Source organism: Melozone crissalis, unplaced genomic scaffold (genome assembly GCF_028551555.1).
Source record: "Melozone crissalis strain CALT ecotype California unplaced genomic scaffold, PUWL_Pcris_2 ptg000023l_1, whole genome shotgun sequence".
Lineage (NCBI taxonomy): Eukaryota > Metazoa > Chordata > Aves > Passeriformes > Passerellidae > Melozone > Melozone crissalis.
Window position 1 is genome coordinate 18,818,128 of NW_026535801.1, and position 16,144 is coordinate 18,834,271.

The following is a 16,144-nucleotide window of genomic DNA, read 5'->3' on the forward strand; positions in this document are numbered from 1 at the left end:
TATCACATTTCATTTCTCATTGAATTTTTAATGCACTCAGTTTCAGTTTAAAAATTATTCTAATAGTATCTTTTTTTTCTCTCCCATTTCTTTATTGTTGTTTTTTTTTTTATAACAGCAAAACCAAGTCCACCTGTTAATCCAGAAGCAATAGATAAAACTAAAAATTCAGTTGATTTATCTTGGCAACCACCACGCCATGACGGAAATGGCAAGATAATTGGCTACCTTGTAGAGTTTCAGAAAGTTGGAGACGAGGAATGGAAACAGGCTAATCTTACAGCAGATTCTTGTCCTGAAACAAACTACAAAGTCACTGGTCTTACTGAGGGATTAACCTATAAATTCAGGGTCAAGGCAGTCAATGCAGCAGGTGAATCTGATCCAGCGCATGTTCCTGATCCAGTAGAAGTAAAGGACAGGCTTGGTGAGTTTAAGAAAATCAGATAAGTTAACCTAAGAACAGACCTTTTTTTTCCTCATTTTGTAAAACTTGTGTTTTTGATTCCAGAACCTCCTGAGTTAATACTTGATGCTAATATGGCCCGCGAACAGCATGTAAAAGCTGGTGATACCCTGAGACTTAGTGCTGTTATTAAAGGGGTTCCATTCCCAAAAGTTACTTGGAAGAAGGAAGATCATGAGGTCTCACCCAAGGCTGATATTGAAGTTACAGGAGTTGGCAGTAAGCTTGAAATCCGTAACACTGTCCATGAAGATGGTGGAATGTACTCCCTGACAGTTGAAAATCCAGCTGGTTCAAAGACTGTTTCAGTAAAAGTTGTGGTCTTAGGTAATCTTTTTTTCCCTTTATACAACATCTTTTTACTCTATAACTGGAGATTAGGAATTAAAGGAATTTCTGGAAAATATCTGTAAACCAAGTTATAAACCAAGTTATATTTTTATTTTTATGCAAATATAAAAAATAGAGAAAGGGCTAAAAACTACATGAAATATAATATGGTTTACCTTGAAATTTACAAAGATTTTAAGAAATCGGTTCGGTTACCAAATAAATAACAGATTATATTTTTATCAATGTTAGATAAGCCTGGTCCACCCAGAAATCTGAATGTCAGTGATGTTAGAAGTGACTCATGCTATCTCACTTGGATGGAACCAGAAGATGATGGTGGCTCTGTGATTACCAACTATGTGGTGGAGAGGAAAGATGTAGCTTCTGCACAGTGGGTAGCCATCTCATCATCCTCCAAGAAACGCAGTCATATGGCTAAATATCTGATGGAAGGCACTCAGTATCTCTTCCGGGTTGCAGCTGAGAATCAGTATGGTAGAGGTCCATATGTGGAAACACTTAAGCCTATCAAAGCTATAGATCCACTGCGTAAGTGTTTTTCAGTTATATGGTTTGATTTTTTTTATATGGGATTTGATAATTTTGAGGTTTTCTTGTTGGTATGAACATGATACACTGGTACCATAGATTTTTCATCCTAGTGACCATTTTGGTGTTGTGTTTTAAAAGATCCTCCAGGGCCACCAAAGAATCTGCATCATGTTGATGTTGACAAGACTGAAGTTTCCCTTGTATGGAATCGACCAGATCGTGATGGTGGTGCTGAGATAACTGGGTATTTAGTGGAATATCAAGAAGATGGTGCAGATGAATGGACAAAGTTCCAGACAGTCCCTATGCTAGACTGTGTTGTTACAGGCCTACAGAAAGGAAAAACATACAAATTCCGTGTGAGAGCTCAAAACATTGTTGGCCTTAGCCTTCCAGATACAACTATACCAATTGAGTGTCAAGAAAAACTAGGTAATTTTTGGTTTTTTATGTTTTTTCACTGATTTTTTTCTCTTTTTCTATAAGCATTTGCCCTGAAAAATTTATTTCCATTTTTCTCTAATTTCAGTACCTCCATCTGTGGATCTAGATGTGAAGTTAATTGAAGGTCTTGTTGTTAAAGCTGGCACCACAGTGCGCCTTCCAGCGATTATGAGAGGTGTGCCAGTTCCCACAGCAAAATGGGTTACTGATGACACTGAAATTAAACCAGATGGCAAATATAAGATTGAGACCGACAATTACTCAACTGTGCTTACTATCAAAGACTGTGTAAGAAAAGATACAGGAGAATATCTACTCACAGTATCTAATGCAGCTGGCAGCAAAACTGTGGCTCTGCACCTTACAGTTTTGGATGTTCCAGGCCCACCAACTGGTCCTATTAATATTCTTGAAGTGACACCAGAATATATGGTTATTTCTTGGCGCCCTCCTAAAGATGATGGTGGGAGTCCTATAATAAATTATATTGTTGAGAAGCGTCAATCGAAGAAAGAAACTTGGGGAGTGGTTAGCTCTGGAACAAGTCATACAAAAATTAAGGTTCCACGACTGCAGAAAGGCTGTGAATATATTTTCCGTGTCCGTGCAGAAAATAAGATAGGCATTGGTGCACCTCTGGATTCAGAACCAACAGTTGCTAAATACATGTTTGATCCACCATCTCCACCTGGTAAACCAATGGTTTATGATATTACAGAAAATGCTGCAACAGTGTCTTGGACCCTACCAAAATCTGATGGTGGAACTCCAATAACTGGTTATATACTCGAACGTCGGGAAGCATCTGGTAAATGGGTGCGTGTCAACAAGACACCTATACTTGATATGAAATACAGAGTCACCGGTCTTTTTGAAGGCAACACATATGAATTCAGAGTTTTTGCAGAAAACATGGTGGGCTTAAGCAAACCATCTCCAAGCTCTGATCCAATAAAAGCATCACGTCCTATCACTCCTCCTGGACCACCTATAAATCCGAAATTAAAAGACAAAACTAAAGAATCAGCTGATCTTGTGTGGACAAAGCCCCTCAAGGATGGTGGCAGCCCGATTCTGGGATACATTGTGGAATGTCAGAAAAGTGGAACTACACAGTGGAATAGGATTAATAAGGATGAACTCATTAGACAGTGTGCTTTCAGAGTACCTGGATTAATAGAAGGAAATGAATATAAATTCCGAATAAAAGCTGTTAACATTGTGGGAGAAGGAGAACCAAGAGAACTACCAGAAACTGTACTTGCAAAAGATATTCTTTCTCCACCAGAAATAAGCCTAGATGTGACCTGTCGAGACTTAATTACTGTCCGAGTAGGTCAAACAATACGTATTACTGGTAAGGTAAAAGGCAGACCAGATCCTGAAATAACATGGTCTAAAGATGGCAAAGTACTAGTCCAAGAAAAGCATGTTGAAATACTTCATGATCTACCTAATGTTGAACTGCAAGTGAAGGAAGCCAAAAGATCTGATCATGGCAAATATATAATAGCAGCTAAAAACAGCTGTGGACAGGCTCAAGCTTTTGCTATTGTTAATGTACTTGACAGACCTGGACCATGTCAGAACCTGAAAATAAGCTATGTCACAAAAGACTCTTGTATGATCTCTTGGGAGAGTCCAGTGGATAATGGTGGCTCTGAAATTACAAATTACATAGTAGAATACCGTCAGCCGAATCAGAGGGGATGGTCAATTGTCTCCTCTGATATTACTAAGCGATTAGTAAAGGCAAATCTTGTAGAGAACCGTGAATACTTCTTCAGAGTTTGTGCAGAGAACAAAATAGGTCCAGGTCCTTGCATTGAGACCAAGACTCCTATCCTTGCTATCAATCCTATTGACAAGCCTGGAGAGCCAGAAAATCTTCACATTGCAGAGAAAGGAAAGACATTTGTATACCTGAAATGGAGAAGGCCAGATTATGATGGTGGAAGTCCCAATTTAAGTTACCATGTTGAGAGAAAACTGAAAGATTCAGATGAATGGGAAAGAGTTCACAAAGGCAGCATTAAGGAAACACACTACATGGTAGATAAATGTGTCGAAAATAAAATTTACCAATTCCGAGTTCAAACTAAGAATGAGGCCGGTGAAAGTAACTGGGTAAAAACAGCTGAAGTTGTTGTGAAGGAAGATCTCCAGAAACCAGTGCTAGATTTGAAGTTAAGTGGGGTTCTAACTGTGAAAGCAGGCGACACAATTAGAATTGAGGCTGGAGTCAGAGGAAAACCACAGCCTGAAATTGTATGGGCAAAAGACAAAGATGCAACAGATCTCACCAGATCTCCAAGAGTCAGTATTGAAAACACTTCTGACATGTCTAAGTTTGTTCTCACAAAATCAAGGCGCACTGATGGTGGGAAATATGTGATTACAGCAACTAATGCAGCTGGTAGCTTTGTGGCATATGCTACTGTTATTGTCTTGGATAAACCAGGTCCCGTACGAAACTTGAAGGTCACTGACATTTCAAGTGATAGATGTACTGTTACTTGGGATCCTCCAGAAGATGATGGTGGTTGTGAAATACAGAACTACATCCTGGAAAAATGTGAAAGCAAGCGTATGGTTTGGTCTACATTCTCTTCCTCTGTCCTAACAAACTATGCCAAAGTGACACGCCTCATTGAAGGTAATGAATATATATTCAGAGTGCGTGCAGAGAATAAAATGGGCACTGGTCCACCAACAGAAACACATCCAATTATTGCAAAAACGAAATATGATAGACCTGGACGCCCTGACCCTCCAGATGTCACAAGAGTCAGCAAAGAAGAGATGACTGTAGTTTGGAATCCACCAGAATATGATGGTGGCAAATCAATTACAGGATACATTTTAGAGAAGAAAGAGAAGCGGTCACTAAGATGGGTTCCTGTTACTAAAACTCCAATCCCAGAGAGACGCAAGAAGGTTACTAATCTCTTCCCTGGTCACGAATACCAGTTCCGCGTCAGTGCTGAAAATGAAGTCGGACTTGGAGAACCAAGCTTGCCATCGAGGCCTGTAATAGCCAAAGACCCAATAGGTAAAATCCCACTGTATTTTTCTGTATTATTCCAATGTTAACAGATTGCTAAACTGTACAGCTGTGTTCTAACCTGTAATTTTTACTGTCTTGCAGAACCACCTGGTCCTCCCACAAACTTGAGAGTGGTTGATAGCACAAAGACTTCCTTAACCCTTGGCTGGGGAAAACCAGTGTACGATGGTGGTGCTCCGATTATTGGATATGTTGTAGAAATGAGACCAAAAGTTGAGGGTGCTGATCCTGAAGCAGGATGGAAACGATGCAATGTTGCTGCTCAAGTTATTCATACAGAATTCACAGCTACCAGCCTGGATGAGAAGCAATTATATGAGTTCAGGGTTTCTGCCCAAAACCAGGTTGGCCTTGGCCGACCAGCAGAATTGAAAGAAGCTGTGTCTCCCAAAGAAATACTTGGTGGGTTTTCCCATCTTCTTTTGGGTTGTTTACATACAACACTTTTTTTTCTTTATGCTTATTTTATTTAATGTACAAATCTTTGCATTTTATTTCTTTGTCTTTCAGAACCTCCTGAGATTGAGCTGGATGCCAGCATGAGAAAGTTAGTCACAGTCAGAGCAGGATGCCCTATTAGACTTTTTGCCATTGTGAGGGGTCGCCCAGCACCAAAAGTCACCTGGAGGAGAATGGGTATTGATAATGTTATCAGAAAAGGACAAGTTGATCTGGTTGACACTATGGCGTTCTGCGTCATTCCCGATTCCACACGTGATGACTCTGGCAAATATTCATTGACACTTGTTAATGCAGCTGGAGAAAAGGCTGTATTTGTGAACGTCAGAGTTCTGGGTAAGTAATGAGAGAAATACCTCAAGACAATTCTAAAACTATTTTGGATATTCCGTGCAGGAATAGTTATTATCCTCAGGTGCAACAGTTTTTGAGCTTAATTGTATCACCTAACACTAACCCCCTCCATGTAGACAGCTGTTGATCCTCTTTAATTTTAACTTATTAAAGAAGAAAATACTAACATAAATTGAAATTTCTTCATAGATACTCCTGGACCTGTGTCAGACTTCAAGGTTTCAGATGTCACCAAGATGTCCTGCCATCTTTCATGGGCACCTCCAGAGAATGATGGGGGTAGCCCAGTGACTCATTACATCCTGCAGAAACGGGAGGCTGACAGGAAGACATGGGCAACAGTCACAGCAGAACTGAAGAAAACTAGTTTCCAAATAGCAAACCTTGTGCCTGGAAATGAATATTACTTCAGAGTAACAGCAGTGAATGAATATGGATCCGGTGTTCCAAGTGACATACCAAAACCTGTTCTAGCATCAGATCCTCTAAGTGAGTGTGCCTTTATGTATACTTTATGTTTGCCTCCATGGATGTTTTCTGTTTCTTTTTCTTTAATTTTGACAGAATTTTGCATTTTTTGAGTTAGTGCTTCTAAATGGAACAATGCTGCTAATTACTCAAGTATGAACATAAGTATGTCTATATCAGTTTCTTTCAAATAATATGATCAATGAATATAGTACCTTTGAAATTATTACGAGTTTCCATCTTTTATATATTGTTCTTGTTGAATTTGCATGGATAGCATCCAATATTCAAGAGTAAGAAAGTCTTTGAATCTCAGTGTTTAATGTGTTCCTTTTTTTCCCTTAAATCAGGTGAACCCGATCCACCAAGAAAACTTGAAGTTACTGAAATTACAAAGAATAGTGCTACTTTAGGCTGGCTGCCACCACTGCGCGACGGAGGCTCTAAGATTGACGGATACATTGTTAGCTACAAAGAACACGATCAACCAGCAGATCGCTGGATGGAGTATTCAGTCGTTAAAGATCTCTCCATTGTTGTGGCTGGTCTGAAAGAGGGAAAGAAGTACAACTTTAGAGTGGCAGCTAGAAATGCTGTAGGAGTAAGTTTGCCAATAGAAGCTACAGGAGAATATGAAATTAAAGAACAACTCAGTAAGTAACAATTGGAATACTACGAAATATACCGCTTCAATAATTAAATGAGTGAGATATACAGGTTTTTGAGTCAAGAAAGATGTTTGCTTTACAGAGTTATCTAGAGGATTATGGTTAACTGCACTGAATATTTTGACAGGTCAGGAAAAAATGAGAGTTGACCACTAAGTCAGAATTAATAAATAATTTTTCAGGTACAGTTGCAGTTGGAACTGAAAGATAGGAATGAGGGAGTAATAAATAAATAATTTTAAAATACCTTCAATTAGGTTTAAATGAAAGAGAAGAAGTGTCAGACTGGTAGACTGAGAGATAAATTGGAAAGATGGACCTATTTTAATGTAAGAGAAAATAACTGGTTTATATTATAAGATTTGTTGGGAATCTAAAACAAAAATCATGGAGGACAGGTTGGCCTATATAAAGTGGCAGGGTTCCTGAGGCACAGAAAGATGTAGGATAAGGGCATGATGAGTAGAATCTTCTTAATTTGGGACATGGGAAGAAAAACAGAGAGGTACAGGAACAGGAGAATGAAAACTAGCCAGTGGAAGGAAGTACACCAAACATGCTGCCAGGTTTCTTTTGTGAAAAAATTGATTTTGTGCAAAAGAAGAAGTAGGAGAAAAATAATTCAAAGATACAGAAAGACTGACTGTGCAAGCAGGTTTATCTCAGTAAGAACTTCCGTTTTCTTCTCCATGTTTCTTGTAGAAGGTCAGCAATAAGCGAGCAACAGGTTTCAGATAAAAAGAGAAATTATATTTTGTGCATTAATAGTGCACAATTCTCTACATAAATGTGTATGAAGGCAATCCAAAGTCATAAATATTCTCTTATAAACTCTACAGTAATACAGAAGTAAGACTGGAATGGATATTGTCACCTGCAGAAACTGAAGTTGTCCATAAGTGGAACCTAAATTAAAGAGTTTCTAGTCATTCATACAGATGATTCCACTTAAGAGAAAAGCAGAGAAGTTTCACATGAAAAAATAAGAAAAAGTAAATTAATATGTCAAAGAAGTTGAACTTATTTGCCTCTGTGTGTGTTTTCTTTTACAGTCCCACCTAAGATTCTGATGCCTGATCATGTTCACATTAAAGCTGGAAAGAAACTGAGAATTGAAGCTCATGTATATGGGAAGCCTCAGCCAGTCTGTAAATGGCTGAAGGGAGATCAAGATGTAGTTACATCCAGTCGCCTTGCTGTGCATAAAGCAGAAAAGTCTTCTGTTCTTATCATTAAGGATGTGACTAGAAAAGATACTGATTTTTATACTCTTACTGCAGAAAATAGCTCTGGTACTGATAGTCAGAAAATCAAAGTGACAGTCATGGGTATGTTCCATTTGGTTGTTTTTCAGTCCAGCTTTATACAAAGCTGGTTTTACTATATTCCAGTGATTGCCATTTTATTTCATCCCTTTTTTCTTAATATACTTTTCTCATGCAGATAAACCAGGTCCGCCACAGCCTCCATTTGAAATTTCTGAAATAGATGCTGATGCTTGCACTCTTTCATGGCACATACCTCTTGAAGATGGTGGCAGCAACATTACAAACTATGTAGTTGAGAAATGTGATGTGAGCCGAGGAGACTGGGTAACAGCTTTATCTTCTGTCACAAAGACAAGCTGCAGAATTGGAAAACTGATTCCTGGAGAAGAGTATATGTTCCGTGTTCGTGCTGAAAATCGTTTTGGAATTTCTGAGCCGCTTCCTTCTGACAAGATGATTGCAAGATTCCCATTTGGTATGCCAGTTTTTGATAGCAGCATTTCTCTATTTAAACTTTCTACTGAGAAAACATACAATTGATGTCTATCTTCATATTCCTTTCTAGATGTTCCCAGTGAACCAAAGAATGCACGTATCACCAAGGTCAATAAGGACTGCATTTTTGTTGCTTGGGATAGACCAGATAGCGATGGAGGCAGTCCAATCACTGGTTATCTCATTGAGCGCAAAGAAAGGAACAGTTTACTGTGGGTGAAAGCTAACGACACCGCCGTGCGCTCCACAGAATACCCTTGTGTGGGCCTCATCGAAGGTCTCGAGTATACTTTCAGAATTTATGCACTGAACAGAGCTGGAGCAAGTAAACCTAGTAAACCAACCGAGTTTGTCACAGCAAGAGCACCAGTTGGTAAGTCAGCCGTACCAATACTTTGCAACAGATTGTTTTTATGATAATTTTCAATATATCTGCAACTTATTATGATCTTTAGTTTGCCCTTCTGTTTATACTTTCATGTTTATTATGACATCACTCTGATTGCACTGTCTAGGTATGCAGTAAATAGGATCCAGTAATATTAAAGCCATTTTTAATGTATTAGTTCTTTTTTTAAAAATATACTATAATATGTTTTTATTTGCCATAGATCCCCCTGGAAAACCTGAAGTTATTGATGTCACTAAGAGTACTGCATCACTGGTATGGACAAGACCAAAGCATGATGGTGGTAGCAAACTTCTTGGCTACTTTGTGGAGGCTTGCAAATTACCTGGTGATAAGTGGGTTCGGTGCAATACAACTCCATATCAAATACCCCAGGAAGAGTACACTGTGACTGGTTTGGAAGAAAATGCTCAGTACCAATTTAGAGCAATTGCCAAGACAGCAGTTAACATTAGTCGACCTTCAGAACCTTCTGATCCAGTGACCATTCATCCAGAAAATGGTAAGGAATACAAAAGCATTTGATAGCTCTGGAAGGAGTCTCTGCATATTGGGAACTAACACTCATGTGAAGAATGAGACATTTACCTCCTACTAGATCTATTAACTTTTGGACTCTTTCCTTTCAGTTCCTCCCAGAATAGAGTTGGATCTGTCTATGCAATCACAGCTTACAGTAAAAGCTGGATCTAATGTGCGCCTGGAGGCAAATGTGTATGGCAAGCCAATGCCAGCAATCACCTGGAAGAAAGAAGGAGAAGTTTTAAAGCCATCTGAAGGTCTTAAGATCACCACAAAGAGAAATCTTGCTACAGTTGAGTTGTTCAGTGTTAACAGGAAGCAAACAGGAGACTACACTATCACTGCTGAAAATGCAAGTGGATCAAAGTCAGCAACCATTAGGCTTAAAGTACTTGGTAAGCTAAAGACTGTCTATTAATAAACACATTTATAATTAAATGATATAGCAAGAGATAGAACTATAACAATGTGATGTTAATTGTTCTAGATAAGCCTGGCCCACCAGCTTCTGTCAAAGTCAAACATATGTATGCAGATCGTGCAATGCTTTCTTGGGAGCCTCCTTTGGAAGATGGAGGTTCAGAAATTACTAACTACATTGTAGACAAGCGTGAAACAAGCAGACCTAACTGGGCCCAAGTCAGTGCCAATGTACCCATTACAAGCTGCACTGTGGAGAGACTGATAGAAGGACATGAGTATCAGTTCCGCATTTGTGCTGAAAACAAATACGGTGTTGGAGACCCCATCTTAACTGAACCTGCAGTTGCTAAGAACCCATATGGTAAGTGCTTTGTGGAATAGTTTCATTAGTCACTGGGGTTTTGTCTATACTTAAGAATGTGAATGTAATTTTCAAATAAATCTCCACAGATGTGCCCGGACCTTGTGATCCACCAGTAATTAGCAATGTAACAAAAGACTTTATGACTGTTAGCTGGAAGCCGCCAGCTAGTGATGGTGGATCCCCAATAACTGGTTATATACTTGAGAAGCGTGAAACGAAGGCTCTTAACTGGACAAAAGTAAACAGGAAGCCTGTCATTGAAAGAACTGTTAAAGCTACTGGACTCCAGGAAGGAACAGAGTATGAGTTCCGGGTGATAGCATTGAATAAGGCTGGACCTGGCAAGCCTAGCGCACCGTCTAAAGCTGTGTATGCTCGTGACCCTCAATGTAAGCCGAAAGTCTCAGATATTTTCCATTATTATTTCCAAATACTATCATGCAGCATTTGGTATGCTAACTTTATGTTGTTTTAATTCCCAGACCCTCCTGGCCCACCTGCTTTCCCGAAAGTGGTTGATACTACTCGTAATTCCATAAGCCTGTCATGGAGCAAACCAGCATATGATGGGGGAAGCCCTATCATTGGTTATCTAGTGGAATCAAAACGAGCTGACACAGACAACTGGGTCAGATGCAATCTACCCAAGAACTTACAGGCTACACAATTTGTGGTAACGGGGCTGATGGAGGATACAGAGTACCAGTTCCGTGTTTATGCTGTCAATAAGATTGGATACAGCGATCCAAGTGATGTTCCGGATAAACACACTGCCAAAGACATTTTAAGTAAGTTCACTGAAAACACATTGCCTTGTTGACTTTTGCTTCAATTTGTGGGATGAGTCTCAAAGACACACTTTGTCACAGGTCACAGGCACAGATTAATTTGGAACATGTTTTTACTCAAAAAATATGGGCTAACAGTGGCTAATTTGGATAAAAACAGAGCAGTTAGGAACAGAATAGAATTTGATGTCTGCTTTTTTCATTGTATGCTTTATAACCTTCTGCTTGCTACTGGATCTTCAGGGTTTTTTGTCTTTTTCTACTCATAATATTAGAATTTTCAGATCTCTCATATTTTTTAAAACTTTCAGTCACCTTCATATCTTTTAAATAATTTTAAGCTAAAATTACTATTCTAAGCAGCTGTATGATACTCTTTGATTGTATGCCACTTACTCCTTAAGATACATGCTAGCTTTTGTATGCATTTTGCTGTACCTACAAAATCATTGCTTTATAAAACTATCTTAGTTCAAGAAAAGCATTGGAGTCCAGGGTGCTCTGAAACTCCTTTGAATTCTAGAGAAACTAAGAGCCTTTCTAACATAAATGGTGTGAAGGCAGAAAAAAAAAAGGAAGTGAAATCACTGAAAAAAAAGTATATTTTCAAATTATCTTCAAATGGGAGTCAGGATACTTACTAACATCATCACAGGCATGAGAAGTTGGGTAGTCTAGTGAAATGCCAGTAAAAAGGGAGTTTTTGTCACTGTAACTTTTGTGATAATCTTAAACATGATGCTTTAATTACATGGGTTTTTTTCTTAAACACACAGTTCCACCTGAAGGAGAACTTGATGCAGAGCTAAGGAAAGTCCTTGTGCTGCGTGCTGGAGTCACAATGAGACTTTATGTGCCAGTAAGAGGACGTCCACCTCCTAAGATTTCATGGTCTAAAGTGGGCGCCAACCTAAGAGATAGACAAGGATTAGACATCAAATCAACTGATTTTGATACCTTCCTGCGTTGTGAAAATGTAAATAAATATGATGCTGGAAAATACGTCCTCAGTCTGGAGAACAGCTGTGGCAAAAAGTCGTACACCATTGTTGTAAAAGTACTTGGTAAGTTTCAGGGCTTTCCCATTATGATATATTTGTTAACTTTTTAACTGTTTTTCAAAAGTCTGTTACTAAATCAAATATGGTGGTGTTGTTCTTATCCAGATACTCCAGGCCCGCCCATTAACCTGGTTGTAAAGGATGCATCCAAAGATTCTGCCTACATTACATGGGAACCTCCTCTGGTAGATGGGGGCAGTCCAATCACAAATTATGTTGTTGAAAAACGTGATGCAGAAAGAAAATCATGGTCCACAGTAACAACAGAATGTCCAAAGACAAGCTACAGGATAACTAACTTAGAAGAAGGCAAATCTTACTTCTTCAGAGTTTTTGCTGAAAATGAATATGGTATTGGTGATCCTTGTGAAACTCGTGATGCTGTCAAAGCTTCTGGTAGGAAAAATTAATCCTTTTCACCTATTTTTTTGTTCAAATAATCTTTATTTTTAGCTTGAATGAAAACTTATTATGCTTTTCTTCCTTCCAGAAACACCTGGGCCAGTTGTGGATCTAAAAGCTTCAGCTGTAACAAAATCCTCATGCAATTTGGTATGGAAGAAGCCTATCAGTGATGGTGGAAGCCGAATTTCTGCATATATTGTTGAGGTCCTGATTGGTGAAGATAAATGGCAAGAAGTCATGCGGGGAAAGAACCTCCATTTTTCAATGAGAGACTTAAAAGAAGGACAAGAATACACTTTCAGAGTGAGGGCCCAAAATGATGCTGGATATGGAACTCCATCAGAGATCACAATTGTAGCGAGAGATGATGTTGGTGAGAAGCAAGATCATTAATTCAGTGCTTTACTTACCTAAATTATATTTTATGCATGCTATCATTACCATGTACACATAGAAATAAGACACCTTTAAAACAGCATCTTAATTTTACCACAGAGTTTATGTATGGGGGAATAACTGGATTCCTTCATTTTTTACAGTGGCACCTGAACTTGACTTAAGAGATCTACCTGATTTGTGCTATACTGCTAAAGAGGGTAGCAATTTCCGTCTTAAAATCCCTATGAAAGGCAAGCCTGTCCCAACCGTAACTTGGAAGAAGGATGAAGACCAGGCAGTTACTGAGAGTGGAAGAGTTGCATTTGAATCTACAGCAGTTAACACCACCCTTGTGGTACATGACTGCCAGAAAGCTGATGCAGGAAAATACACAATAACTCTGAGGAATGTTGCTGGCAGCAAGGAAGGCACTATTTTTGTGAAAGTTGTTGGCAAACCTGGCATACCAACAGGTCCAGTGAAATTTGAAGAAGTCACAGCTGATGCCATAACCTTAAAATGGGGCCCTCCAAAAGACGATGGTGGTTCAGAAATCACTAACTATGTTCTAGAGAAGAGAGATAATGTAAACAATAAGTGGGTGACTTGTGCCTCTGCGGTCCAGAAAACCACATTTAGAGTTACAAGACTTCATGAAGGAAATGAATATACATTCAGGATCAGGGCTGAAAATAAATATGGAGTAGGGGAAGGTCTTAAATCAGAGCCTGTCATTGCAAAACATCCATTTGGTAAGTATCCATCATAATTTTTGAAATCTAAAAAATTCATTTTAGAGGTGATAATAATTTTTAACACTGCTGCATTTTTTCAATATTGTTTAGATGTCCCAGATGCTCCTCCACCTCCCAATATTGTTGCTGTTCGGCATGAGTCTGTAGCTTTAACTTGGACTGATCCCAGAAGAACTGGAGGTTCTCCAATCACAGGTACATCCCCCAAAACTTCCCTAGCATTTCAGTAGTTAATACTACTTAATAATTCTTTCTCTTTGTCAAAAGGTAAGATAAAAGTAGCAGGTGTTTGCACTAAATTGATTGATTGATCAATTATTCGACTGATTTCACTGGTTTACTTCCTATTTAAAAAAACAAATAAATGTTGGGAAAATACTAACTGAGAAACAATATCTTTTCTCAGAGCCAAAATGTGTAAAGAAATAAACCCAAATTCACCTTCATGTGATCATACAGGTGTACTAAATTAGCAATTTGCATTTACAAACACCTCCTCATTGCAATTATGTACATCCACCATGTGTGTCCACATCCATTTCTTTACCTGAATTTCAATGCTCCTCTTGCACAATGCATATACAACATGTAATATGGCAGTATGATGTTTCACAGTGCTGTGAGAAATTAGGATTTCTAGAAACCCCCCCTTATTTTTGTCTCATCATTTATCTTCTAGGCTATCACATTGAAGTTAAAGAAAGAAATAGTCTTCTGTGGAAGAGAGCAAATACAACGCCAATAAGAATGAAAGATTTCAGAGTGACAGGGTTAACTGAAGGTCTGGAATATGAATTCAGAGTAATGGCAATCAATATGGCTGGAGTAGGTAAACCAAGTCTTCCATCTGAACCAGTTGTGGCGCTTGATCCTATTGGTAAGTCATCAGGAGAATAAAAAGGAAAATTCTGAAATTTGAAATAGCTTTTGTTTGACTGCTGTTTTTTTTCCCTAGATCCTCCTGGGAAGCCTGAAGTTATCAATGTAACCAGGAGCTCAGTAACACTCATTTGGACGGAACCAAAATATGATGGTGGACATAAATTAACCGGCTATATTGTTGAAAAGCGTGATTTACCCAAAAAGACTTGGATGAAAGCTAATCATGTGAATGTTCCAGACTGTGCATTTACTGTAACTGACCTTACTGAAGGCTGCAAATACGAATTCAGAATTAGAGCAAAGAACACTGCTGGAGCTATCAGTCCTCCATCTGAATCCACAGGAACCATAATATGCAAGGATGAGTATGGTATGTAGACGGCATTGAAAAGGCAGAATTTTACTTGAATAATTATTATCAAATTTCTTGTTTCCCGTCCCTGTGTTCTTGTTGTAACAATCAGTATTTTTTGACTTTGTTTTGACAGAGGCTCCAAGCATTGTTCTGGATCCTACTTTGAAGGAAGGTTTAACAGTAAAAGCAGGGGAAACCATCACACTGTCGGCTATTAGTATCCGTGGCAAACCACCTCCAACTTCAGCATGGTCCAAAGCTGGAAAAGATTTTAGACCCTCAGAGCTTGTGCACATTGAAACCAAACCAACTTCTTCTACTCTAAGTGTCAAATATGCAGCCAGAAAAGATTCTGGAGAATACACCATCACTGCAACCAATCCTTTCGGCACTAAGCAGGAGACTGTACATGTGAAAGTTTTAGATATTCCAGGACCTCCAGGGCCTATTGAGATCAGCAATGTTTCAGCAGAAAAAGCGACCCTTACATGGACACCTCCTGCAGAAGATGGTGGATCACCAGTAAAATCATATGTTCTTGAAAAGAGAGAAACTAGTCGACTGCTCTGGACATTGGTTGCTGAAAATATTGAGAGCTGTAGGCATGTTGTTAGCAAGCTCATTCAAGGAAATGAATATGTTTTCCGTGTCTCAGCTGTAAATAAGTATGGCAAGGGTGAACCAGTGCAATCAGAACCAGTTAAAATGGTGGATAGATTTGGTAAGTAGAACAAGCTAAGGAATTCCAGTGTGGTTTTATTAATTTCTAAAGACTTGGGGTTTTGTTTAACTGTACTTTTTTCTTCCTGAACAGGTCCTCCAGGCCCTCCTGGAAAACCAGAAGTAACAAATGTGACTAAAAATACTGTCACAGTTACCTGGAAAAGGCCAGTCGATGATGGTGGAAGCGAAATCACAGGTTACCATGTGGAGCGAAGAGAAAAGAAAGGTTTAAGATGGGTGAGAGCAACAAAGAAACCAGTTTCAGATCTTAGATGCAAAGTAACTGGTCTTCTGGAAGGAAACGAATATGAATTCCGTGTCAGTGCAGAAAATCGAGCTGGAGTCGGACCACCAAGTGACACTTCAAACTCAGTCCTTTGCAAAGATGTTGCATGTCAGTATCATGCTTTTTCTTTTTGGGGCTGGGTGGGATGGGTAGGGAACACATTCAGAGAGCATATAAATGACTTCTGCTGTAATGTAATGTTTTATCTTTTATTTGCTT

The 16,144-nt window shown here is 38.9% G+C and overlaps 1 protein-coding gene across 1 annotated transcript in view; it reads left to right on the forward strand.

The window, feature by feature from the left end:
• Positions 1-16,144, forward strand: part of TTN (titin) — a 234,902-nt gene that overhangs the window by 173,962 nt on the left and 44,796 nt on the right. The window contains 26 exon segments of the mRNA XM_054277824.1: positions 119-427; positions 512-793; positions 1,049-1,348; positions 1,490-1,783; positions 1,881-4,847; positions 4,944-5,264; positions 5,373-5,657; positions 5,865-6,164; positions 6,494-6,796; positions 7,864-8,139; positions 8,255-8,554; positions 8,645-8,947; positions 9,186-9,485; positions 9,613-9,900; positions 9,993-10,289; positions 10,379-10,681; positions 10,775-11,080; positions 11,857-12,144; positions 12,247-12,537; positions 12,632-12,919; positions 13,086-13,676; positions 13,770-13,874; positions 14,359-14,556; positions 14,635-14,931; positions 15,050-15,637; positions 15,731-16,033. Of these exon segments, the coding sequence (XP_054133799.1) occupies positions 119-427; positions 512-793; positions 1,049-1,348; positions 1,490-1,783; positions 1,881-4,847; positions 4,944-5,264; positions 5,373-5,657; positions 5,865-6,164; positions 6,494-6,796; positions 7,864-8,139; positions 8,255-8,554; positions 8,645-8,947; positions 9,186-9,485; positions 9,613-9,900; positions 9,993-10,289; positions 10,379-10,681; positions 10,775-11,080; positions 11,857-12,144; positions 12,247-12,537; positions 12,632-12,919; positions 13,086-13,676; positions 13,770-13,874; positions 14,359-14,556; positions 14,635-14,931; positions 15,050-15,637; positions 15,731-16,033 (10,683 nt within the window).